This window comes from Mirounga angustirostris, unplaced genomic scaffold (assembly GCF_029215605.1).
Source record: "Mirounga angustirostris isolate CCGP_5_RB_7025 unplaced genomic scaffold, mMirAng1.0.hap1 SCAF_3, whole genome shotgun sequence".
Classification (NCBI taxonomy): Eukaryota; Metazoa; Chordata; class Mammalia; order Carnivora; family Phocidae; genus Mirounga; species Mirounga angustirostris.
In genome coordinates, this window is record NW_026991711.1 from 114,669,978 (window position 1) to 114,682,179 (window position 12,202).

The 12,202-nt window shown below is 38.0% G+C and overlaps 1 protein-coding gene across 13 annotated transcripts in view; it reads right to left on the reverse strand.

The window, feature by feature from the left end:
* ORC4 (origin recognition complex subunit 4) overlaps positions 1 to 12,202 on the reverse strand; it is a 94,942-nt gene that overhangs the window by 18,413 nt on the left and 64,327 nt on the right. For 10 of the 13 annotated variants that reach the window (XM_064586505.1, XM_064586501.1, XM_064586502.1 and 7 more), the window contains 2 exons: positions 11,836 to 11,987; positions 1,800 to 1,973 (listed from right to left, as the gene is read on the reverse strand). In XM_064586505.1, the coding sequence (XP_064442575.1) occupies positions 1,800 to 1,973; positions 11,836 to 11,987 (326 nt within the window). The remainder of the gene's footprint in view (positions 1 to 1,799; positions 1,974 to 11,835; positions 11,988 to 12,202) is intronic. The other 3 variants (XM_064586509.1, XM_064586506.1, XM_064586510.1) reach the window with 2 other exon arrangements.

Here is a 12,202-nt window from a genome sequence, read left to right on the forward strand (position 1 = left end):
ATAGTTCATTTCTGCTTTTGTTTCCCTTGCCTCAGGAGATTTATCTAGTAAGAAGTTGCTATGGCCAAGGTCAAAGAGGTTGCTGCCCATGTTCTCCTCTAGGATTCTGATGATTTCCTGTCTCACAGGTCTTTTATCCATTTTTTGAATTCATTATTAACATAAGCCAAATAACGGAAAGAGCCCAAATGTCCATCAATAGATAAATGGATAAAGAAGTCATGGTATGTATATACAACAGAATATTAATTAGCCATAAAAAAGAATGAAATACTGCCATTTGCAACGACGTGGATGGAACTAGAGAGTATTATGCTAAGCGAAATAAGGCAGTCAGAGAAAGACAAATACCATACTATTTCACTAAGTGAAATTTAAATGAAACAGATGAACATGGGGTAAAAAAAGAGAGGCAAACCAGGAAAGACTCTTTTTTTTTTTAAGATTTTATTTATTTGAGAAAAAGAGAGAGTGAGTGGGAGGGAGGGAGGAGAGGCAGAGAGAATATGAAACAGACTCTGTGCTGAGCACAGAACCTGATGCAGGAATCGATCTCATGACTGCAAGATTATGACCTACGCCAAAACCAAGTTGGACACTTAACCAACTGAGGCACCCAGGTGCCTCCAGACTCTTAACTATAGAGAACAAACTGAGGGTTGCTGGAGGGGAGGTAGGAAGGGGTTGGGTTAAATGGGTGGTGGATATTAAGGAAGGCACTTGTGATGAGCACCGTGAGTTGTATGTTAGTGATAAACTGCTGGATACGACACCTAAAATTAATATTACATTGTGTATTAACCAACTAGAATTTAAATAAAAACTTGAAACTACAAAAAAAATTAATAATTACTGCTTTGACATAAAACAATATTCTTAGAGCCAGTGAATACAGACTTTGCAACTTTAATTATCCAAAGATCTAATCATCCTCATCAGTATTTAATATCATAGACCAGTTTTTCCCAATTCTTTCAAAACCAAGGACTCTAAATTATTTTCTACTTTCAGAAGACCCATATTTCTGAAAGATTCTACCATGTGGGATTTATTCAACAACACTGTTTTTCAATTGTGCTATTAAACACACTCCCACACATATACTCTCTCCCTTCTCCCTGCCAACTGAAAATTCTTGACAGCATAAGATAAACTGATGCTAGTATGTTGAGTTGGTATGACAATAGCCTATATATGTTAGGCTATTCAATTTAAGCATAGATAAATTTACAGAGTCCACAAGGTTTTAGTAAACCTTTAAATCAACATGCGAGTGTGCCGGGGTAGAAGACCCTGAGGGCTCCAGAGACTACAAGATGAGATTCACCAATTTAGACATACAACCAGAGGTGCCAAACCTAGTTTGACTTAATAGACCCAATGAGATAAAAGCTGAAATTGTAGGAGAATTAGAGGGGGAAAAAATCCATACTGGATTGTTAGGTACGAACCACCAAGCTAAAATATTGCTAAACTTGTAAATAATGAAAATAATATTTTTATAATATTCTAAATATTAACAGAATAACCTAAAATATAAGCCAGATTGAAACAGAACAAAAATCTCATTAAAGTTCTTTTGAGAGAAAAAATTTAGGATATGACATTTCAAATGTCTTTTAAAAGAAAATAACACAAAAAAGTGTGTAATTCGTATTAATGCAGTTTTATGCTATAATAACACTAGAATCTTTGTGCTAATTTACAAATTTGTTTAAATTTGTAGGTTTTTATAAGCTTTCAGTGGTATAGCAAGGCACAAAAATTATTTAAAGATTATTGCCTCCGTTCCAAGTTACCTGAACATTCTCATTCCACTTCTCAGTGAAGATCTTGTCTGGAAATTCTGCAGGTAGAGATAATTGTTCTTTAAATATTTTAAGATACTGTGGAAAACCAAATGAATTCATTAAATGTATCTGCCGGTGAGAAAATCGTGACTTCACTCTTTTTTCTAAGAGTTCCAAAATATCCTTAAAAACAAACAAAAATCCATATAAGATGCATGTTTAAAAAGAAAAAAACATACCAATATTAGAGGTATACATATCTGAACTATCACTATTAATTAACAATGCTTACCCTATAAAATACAATTAAGCATTTTATGCAAGCCTCCGAAAACTCAAATCATTCCCTTGATATCCTTACAGTTATACAAGCCACTTTTAATAATCCCCTTCTAAGCATGTGTAGGACTGGTGATGTCATGCCTTTTTCCTACTATGCTATTCTCAGTTAATCTTTAACATTCCAAGACCAACAATTGCAAAAAAATTCTATTATTGAATAGTTCTCTGCCACAATAACACCAAGAATTTCAATAAGGAATTTCATACATTGACAAAGAGGAATAAAGATACGTGAAGAATTCAGATTTAAAAAAACAGCAAAATATAGTAAGACTTACTACATTCCTGAAAATTTAAACATCTTCATTGTTTTATGTAACGACGACTCAAGAAGTAGCATATGTAATGGAGAAAAATTCAGTTCACTAAACTACCTATAAATTCAAGCTGAAGCCATGGTGAAATGAAGGAACAAACTATAGGAGAGGAAACTTGCAGGAAAACAGCATGACACTGGTAAGTTAGTCTGTCTTTTGGCTTTTTTACACTGATATTTTAGAAAGTACTTGCATTTGTGCTATTTTTCCTTCAGAAGTTAGGAATCAAGTTGATTGTCATTTTTCTATAAAAGAACTTAAAAAAAAAAAGCTGTGGTGAGGACCTAAAATATGGATTTTTAAATCTACCCAGATGATTGTCATAATAGCTAGGTTAAGAAACCAATCATACAGAGGAAAGAATTCAAGTGATCAAAATGGGATCATGGGTAGTCTGGAAAAGAAGACAGGAAAGATTAATAGCTTGGGGTTAGTAGGGAGAAAGTGAATGAAAAACCTGGGATGTTTTTATAGCTCAAAGAAAAATACAGTGCAAGCACAATGAAAAGAGAATGAAGTTATGTTTAGAGACAGCAATATTATAAATTTTCTATTAATGAGCAGTTCTAGAACACCCATGTAGGTAGGTGGCGGAAAGGTAGTGCAAACAACACTCTATGCCAGCAGTAATTAAGAGCTTGAACTTGGGAATGGAAAGAAAGGTGGAAGTAAAAGATATTTTAGTGGACAGAAATGACTGAAGTTGGCAATGTGGGAATAAAAGGAATAATAATAAAAAAAAAGAACTACTTCCACAGAGAAGAGGCTGTTTGCTAGTAAAGTCACTAATCCATCTATCCTTTTGCTTTTCTCCTATAAACACAGACATACAATAGACTTGAACAGTATAGTTGGGAGAATTATACATATAGAATTTTTAAAGGCCTATGATAACACTGCTAAAGAGCAGCTGATTCTTTATCTGGTCCTTCAATGGGTCAGTAACATCTGCCACTGCTACTTCTACCCAAAGAAAGATTTTTTTTTAGCAAGAAGGAAGATGCTTCCTGAACTCCTGTGGTATGACTGCTGCTTTTGACAAAGAGGAATAAAGATATGTGAAGAACCAGGCAGAGGTTCTATGAGGGAGACTTATTATGAAGGCATATATCATAAACTCTAAAGCACTGGGGAAAGAGGACAGAGAAAGACACTCCACAGGAAAACAACACTGGAAGGAAGACTGTTGAAAGATGACTCAGTAAAGCATTTCACTTTTCTAAGAAGGAAACAGCTGTAGGAAAGGAACAGAAGTAAATGGGTCTGACCACAAATCTGCCAAGAATGAAATAGGAAAAAGAAGAATGAAAACAACAGACCCATGGCAGGCACAGTATGAGAAGAGAGGACTCTTAAATACCAGTTTTACCTGAATTCAGTAAGAAAGTTTATGATGTAAAAGAATATAAACAAAAAAAGGCCTATGTAGCCATCTGAAGTATATAAGGTTCAACATGTAGAGAGTCTTCATAAAGTAATGTGATAGTGACATTGAGACTATGGTTAAAATCATTCTAAAATCACCCCCAAGAAGCAAAGAAGCCACTATCTACTGTGACAGCTTGATAGAAGTAATCCCTTCCATTTCTGGAGATGAATACTTACAAAGATGGGATACTATCATTTTTACTCAATTCTAAGCATTTTCAAAAAAAAAGAAACAGTCTTAAATATAAAAGTAGAAACTATTAACAATTTTAATAAAATAGTGGTGCAATTAATTTTCTCTTTACTTGCTAATGTAGATATTATACTAGCATAATCTGACATCACATTTTTTTTATTCAGTGGATTCCACTGGAGGGAGGGAGCTATTAGTTTATGAGCATGTATGATAAATGTTTTCTTATTTTCTTCAATCTGAGTTGAAAAGTGGGATAAATGCGGAGAGGTGAAGCAAGATGGCAAAGGAGTAGGAGACCTAAATTTCATCTGGTCCCAGGAATTCAGCTAAACAGGGATCCAACCATTCTGAACACCTACAAACTCAACAGAAGATTGAAGAAAAGAATAGCAGCAACTCTCCGAACAGAAAAGCAACCACTTTCTGGAAGGGAGACTGTGCGGAGAAGTGAATCCCAGGCGATATTCAGGAAGACAGACTTGGGGTGGGGAGGGAGCCTCCGCCAGCCAGCTGCCGGCAAGTGATAGAGCAGCGGAGCACAAAATCAGAAATTTTAGAAGTCAGCTCCGCCAAGGGACGTCACTCCAGTGGCTAAGCAGGGGGGGGGGAACCTTCGTTGGGACAGTGTGGTCCCAGGACCCTCAGGGTCACAGAAAGACCGGGGGTGCCTGAGCACGGCAGAGCTCCCAGGTATCGGAGCAGGAAGCCAGCTGCAGAGACGGGGCCTAGGAGTGGGCTCTCAGCTAGGGGCTACAATTAACCATGACCCACGGCACAGTCGGGCCACTACTCCTTCAGCAGGGACCCGACAAGCGGCAGATCTGGGGAGAGTCCCCTTCCTCCCCCAGGAGGAGCGGCATGGGAGCGCACTGCAGGAATCTGTTGGGTTTGGAGACTCCAAACGGGGTCATGTGCCAGAGACAGAGGCGCTGGGTCACAGGCCGGGTGAGCATGGAGGTGGCCAGAGACTGGGGAGACAGGAGTGATTGACTGCTTTTCTCTGGGGGCTCACTGAGGAGTGGGGCCCCGAGCTCTTGGCTCCTCCTGGGCAGAGATTGGGAGGCCGCCATTTTCACTCTTGTCCTTCAGAGCTGTAGGAAAGCTTGCAGGGAACAAAAGCTACCGAGAGCAAACCAGAGCAGATTACTTGGCCTGCCCCTGGCAAGGACAGGGCAATTCCACTTCAGGCAAAGACATTTGAGAATCACTGCAACAGGCCCCTCCCCCAGAAGATCAGCAAGAACAGCCAGCCAAGACCAAGTTTACTGATCAATGAGAACAGCAGAACTCCAGCACTAGGGGAGTACAGAACATAGAATTCATGGCTTTTTTCCCCATGATTCTTTAGTCTTTCAAAGTTAATTTTTAAAATTATCTTTATTTTTTTCTTTTTCTATTGTTTTCACATTTTTTTCCCTTTTTCAACCAACATCTTATCAATCCCTTTTATAAAAATCTTTTTTAATTTTCCTTTTTATAATCATAGATTTCTAACCCTTCACTGCAGTTAACCTTATTTTTTGTATACATAGAAGTTGTTCTCCCTTTAAAATTTTGGGATACAGTTTCTTCTAACAGACCAAAATATACCCCAAATCTCTAGTGGATGGCTTTGTTCTGGTCTCCTGCCTGATCACATTCCCTCTTTTTTTTTTTTTTTTAAAGATTTCATTTATTTATTTGAGAGAGAAAGAGAGAGCATATAAGAGGGGGGAGGGTCAGAGGGAGAAGCAGACTCCCTGCTGAGCAGGGAGCCTGATGCAGGACTCGATCCCGGGACTCCAGGATCATGACCTGAGCCAAAGGCAGTCACTTAACCAACTGAGCCACCCAGGTGCCCAACACATTCCCTCTTTTTTTTTAATTTTTTAAAAAATTTCTCTTCTTTTTTTTTTCAACCAACTTATCAATTCATTTTATAAAATCTTTTATAATTTTCATCTTTACAGTCATATTCCATCCCTTCATCGTATTTACCCTTCTTTTTGTACATATATGTTTTTCTTTCTTTAAACTTTTGGGAGGAAGTTTCTTCTAACAGACCAAAATATGCCCAAAATCTAGTGTGTGGCTCTGATCTATTCACCAGTCTGATCACATTTCCCCCCCACTCTTTTCCCCCCGGGTTTGGGTCTCTTCTGATTGGTTTAGTGTATATTTTTCTGGGGTTGTTGTTACCCTGTTAGCATTTGGTTCTATCATTCATCTATTCTCCTCTGGACAAAATGACAAGATGGAAAAACTCATCTCAAAAAAAAAGAACAAGAAGCAGTACCAACTGCCAGGGACCTAATCAATACGGACATTAGTAAGATGTCAGAACTAGAGTTGAGAGTGATGATTATAAAGATACTAGCTGGGCTTGAAAAAAGCATGGAAGATACTACAGAATCCCTTTCTGGAGAAATGAAAGAACTAAAATCTAACCAAGTCAAAATCGAAAAGGCTATTAATGAGGTGCAATCAAAAATGGGAGGCTCTAACTGCTAGGATAAATGAGGCAGAAGAGAGAATTAGTGATATAGACCAATGATGGAGCATAAAGAAGCTGAGAAAGAGAGAGAGGAACAATTATGGGATCACGAGGGCAGAATTCGAGAGAGAAGTGATACCACAAGACGAAACAATATTAGAATAATTGGGATCCCAGAAGAAGAAGAAAGAGAGAGAGGGGCAGAAGGTATATTGGAGGAAATTATAGCAGAGAAATTCCCTAATTTGGGGAAGGAAACAGGCATCAAAATCCAGGAGACACAGAGAACCCCCTCAAAATCAATAAAAATTGGTCAACACCTCAATATCTAATAGTAAAACTTACAAGTCTCACAATAAAAGAGAAAATCATGAAAGCAGCTGGGGACAAGAGGTCTGTAACCTACAATGGTAGAAATATTAGATTGACAGCAGACCTAGCCACAGAGACCTGGCAGGCCAGAAAGGACTAGCATGATATATTCAGAGCACTAAACAAGTAAAATATGCAGCCAAGAATACTATATCCAGCTAGGCTGTCATTGAAAGTAGAAGGAGAGATAAAAAGCTTTCAGGACAAACAAAAACTAAAAGAATTTGCAAACACCAAACCACCCCTACAAGAAATATTGAAAGGGGTCCTCTAAGCAAAGAGAGAGAGCCTAAAAGTAACACAGACCAGAAAGAATAGAGACAATATACAGTAACAGTCACCTAACAGGCAATACAATGGCACTAAATTCCTATCTTTCAATAGTTACCCTGAATGTAAATGGGCTAAATGCCCCAATCGAAAGACAAAGGGTATCAGACTGGATAAAAAAACAAGACCCTTCAATATGCTGTCTGCAAGAGACTCATTTTAGACCCAAAGACACCTCCAGATTGAAAGTGAGGGGGTGGAAAACCATTTACCATGTTAACAGACATCAAAAGAAAGCTGGGGTGGCAATCCTTATATTAGACAAATTAGATTTTATTTTATTATTATTTTTTAAAGATTTTACTTATTTGACAGAGAGAGACACAGCACAAGAGGGAACACAAGCAGGGACAGAGGGAGAGAAGCAGGCTTTCTGCGCAAGCAGGGAGCCCGATGTGGGGCTCAATTCCAGGACCCTGGGACCATGACCTGAGCAGAAGGCAGACGCTTAACAACTGAGCCACCCAGGCGCCCCTGAAAATTAGATTTTAAACCAAAGACTATAATAAGAGATGAGGAAGGATACTATATCCTACTTAAGGGGTTTATCCAAAAAGAAGATCTAACAATTGTAAATATCTATGCCCCTAACAAGGGAGCAGACAATTATGTAAGCCAATTAATAACAAAATCAAAGAAACACATCGACAACGATACAATAATAGTATAGGACTTTATCACCCCCCTCACTGAAATGGACAGATCATCTAAGCAAAAGATCAACAAGGAAATAAAGACTTTAAATGACACACTAGAATAAATGGACTTCACAGATATATTCAGAACATTCCATCCCAAAGCAACAGAATACACATTTTTCTCTAGTGCCCATGGAACATTCTCCAGAATAGATCACATCCTAGGTCACGAATCAGGTCTCAACTGGCACCAAAAGACTGGGGTCATTCCCTGCCTATGTTTGGACCACAATGCTTTGAAACTAGAACTCAATTACAAGAGGAAAGTCGGAAAGAACTCAAATAGATGGAGTCTAAAGAGCATCCTACTAAAGAATGAATGGGTCAACCAGGAAATTAAAGAATTTAAAAAATTCATGGAAACAAATGAAAATGAAAACAACTGTTCAAAATCTTTGGGATGCAGCAAGGCGGTCCTTCAAGAAACAAGAAAGGTCTCAAATACACAACCTAACCCTACACCTAAAGGAGCTGGAGAAAGAACAGCAAATAAAGCCGAAACACAGCAGGAGAAGAGCAATAATAAAGATCAGAGCAGAAATCAATGAAACAGAAACCAAAAGAACAGGAGAACAGATCTACGGAACTAGGAGCTGGTTCTTTGAAAGAATTAATAAGACTGATAGACCCCTGGCCAGACTTATCAAAAAGGAAAAAAAAGACCCAAATAAAATCATGAATGAAAGAGGACAGATCACAACCAACACCAAAGAAATGAAAACAATTACAAGAACATATTATGAGCAACTATAGGCCAGCAAATTAGATAACCTGGAAGAAATGGATGCATTCCTAGAGATGTATAAACCACCAAAACTGAACCAGGAAGAAATAGAAAACCTGAACAGACCAATAACCACTAAGGAAATTGAAGTAGTAATCAAAAATCTCCCAACAAACAAGAGCTCAGGGCCAGATGGTTTCCAAGGGGAATTCTACCAAACATTTAAAGAAGAATTCATCCCTATTCTTCTGAAACTGTTCCAAAAAATAGAAATGGAAGGAAAACTTCCAAACTCATTTTATGAGGCCAGCATTACCTTGATCCCAAAATCAGATAAAGACCCCATCAAAAAGGAGAATTACAGACCAATATCCCCGATGAACATGGATGCAAAAATTCTCACCAAAATACTAGTCAATAGGATCCAACAGTACATTAAAAGAATTATTCACCACGACCAAGCGGGATTCATTCCTGGGCTGCAAGGTTGGTTCAACATCCGCAAATCAATCAATGTGATACAATACATTAATAAAAGAAAGAACAAGAACGATATGATCCTCTCAATAGATGCAGAAAAAGCATCTGACAAAGTAGAGCATCCTTTCTTGATTAAAACTCCAGATTGTAGGGACAGAGGGTACATACCTCAATATCATAAAAGCCATATATGAAAAACCCATAGCGAATATCATTCTTAATAGGGAAAAACTGAGAGCTTTTCCCCCAAGGTCAGGAACACGGCAAGGATGTCCACTATCACCACTGCTCTTCAACATAGTACTAGAATTCCTAGCCACAGCAGTTAGACAACAAAAAGAAATAAAAGGCATCCGAATTGGCAAAGAAGTCAAACTCTCACTCCTTGCAGATGATATGATACTTTATGTGGAAAACCCAAAAGACTCCACCCCAAAACTGCTAGAACTCATATAGGAATTCAGTAAAGTGGCAGGATATAACATCAAGTACAGAAATCAGTTGCATTTCTATACACCAACAATAAGACAGAAGAGAAATTTAGGAGTCGATCCCATTTACAATTGCACCCAAAACCTTAAGATACCTAGGAATAAATCTAACCAAAGAGGCAAAGAATCTGTACTCAGAAAACTATAAAACACTCATGGAAGAAATTGAGGAAGACACAAAGAAATGGAAAAAAGTTCCATGCTCATGGATTCAAGAACAAATATTGTGAAGATGTCAATGCTACCTAGAGCAATCTACACATTTAATGCAATCCCTATCAAAACACCATCCACTTTTTTCAAAGAAATGGAGCAAATAATCCTAAAATTTGTATGGAACCAGAAAAGACCCTAAATAGCCAGAGCAATGTTGAAAAAGAAAAGCAAAGCTGGTGGCATCACAATTCCGGACTTCAAGCCCTAGTACAAAGCTGTAATCATCAAGACAGTATGGTACTGGCACAAAAACAGACACAGAGATCAATGGAACAGAATAGAGAGCCCAGAAATGGACCCTCAACTCATCTCCAACAAAGCAGGAAAGAATGTCCAATGGAAAAAAGACAGTCTCCTCACAAATGGTGTTGGGAAAATTGGACAGCCACATGCAGAAGAATGAAACTGGACCATTTCCTTACACCACACACAAAAATAGACTCCAAATGGATGAAAGATCTAAATGTGAGACAGGAACCCATCAAAATCCTAGAGGAGAACAAAGGCAGCAACCTTCTCAACCTCAGCCGCAGCAACTTCTTCCGAGAAACATCGCCAAAGGCAAGGGAAGCAAGGGCAAAAATGAACTATTGGGACTTCATCAAAATAAAAAGCTCCTGCACAGCAAAGGAAACAGTCAACAAAACCAAGACAACTGACAGAATGGGAGAAGATATTTGCAAATGATATATCAGATAAAGGGCTAGTATCCAAAATCTATAAATAACTTATCAAACTCAACACCTGAAGAACAAATAATCCAATCAAGAAATGGTCAGAGGACATGAACAGACATTTTTCCAAAGAAGATATCCAAATGGCTAACAGACACATGAAAATGTGCTCAACATCACTCGGCATCAGGGAAATCCAAATCAAAACCTCAATGAGATACCACCTCACACCAGTCAGAATGGCTAAAATTAACAAGTCAGGAAACGACAGATGTTGGCGAGGATGCGGAGAAAGGGGAACCCTCCTACACTGTTGGTAGGAATGCAAGCTGGTGCAGCCAACTCTGGAAAACAGTATGGAGGTTCCTCAAAAAGTTGAAAATAGAGCTACCGTACGACCCAGCAATTGCACTACTGGGTATTTACCCCAAAGATACAAATGTAGAGATCTGAAGGGGTACGTGCACCCCAATGTTTATAGCAGCAATGTCCACAACAGCCAAACTATGGAAAGAGCCAAGATGTCCATCAATAGATGAATGGATAAAGAAGATGTGGTATATATATACAATGGAATATTATGCAGCCATCAAAAACATGAACTCTTGCCATTTGCAATGACATGGACAGAACTAGAGGGTATTACGCTAAGAAAATAAGTCAATCAGAGAGAAGGACAAGTATGATCTCACTGATATGAGGAATTCTTACTCTCAGGAAACAAACGGAGGGTTGCTGGAGTGGTGGGGGATGGGATAAATGGGGTGGCTGGGTGATGGACACTGGGGAGAGTATGTGCTATGGTGCAGGCTGTGAATTGTCTAAGACCTGTACCTCTGAAACAAATAAAAAGAAGATAGTAGGAAGGAAAAATGAAGGAGGGGGAAATTGGAGGGGGAGATGCACCATGAGAGACTATGGACTCTGAGAAACAAACTGAAGGTTTTAGAGGGGAGGGAGGTGGGGGGATAGGTTAGCCCAGTGATGGATATTAAGTAGGGCACATACTGCATGGAACACTGGGTGTTATACGCAAACAATGAATCATGGAACACTACATCAAAAACTAATGTAATGTATGGTGATTAACATAACATAATAAAATAAAATTTAAAAAAAAAAAGTAGGATAAATGCAACAGGCACTAGTGAAACACATTTGAAAAAATGCCTGATATAATAACCTACATAAGTGATGATATCAGTAATTAAGCTTTAATTTTCTAATTAAATAAATTTAATTTTAATCAATTAATCAATTTAATTGATATAATAATCAATTTTTTAATAGAAAGAAAAACTTACCAATCTACATGTAAGACCAATAACTGCTAGTGGAGTCTGTGCAGACTGAGAAATGTCAAACAGATTATAGAGGAGTGTTTGGTTTTTATGATGAGCAAAAAGATCAAATTCATCTAATATGAAGATCACTGGGCAACTAGTAGACCGGTCACCTAAGATAAAATAAGAGTTTTATATATTAAGAAGCAACTATACCAACCTTTCTTAAGTTTCCAAATTATTTACTACACTTTAGTTGTTAAAACTCAATTCAACAAACATATATTGAAAACCTACTTTGCATAGGATACTTAGCAATGCCTATACATTTATTCAACAACAAAAAAATTATTCACAGGACAAGATAGCCTTTACTGCCCTCAAGTAG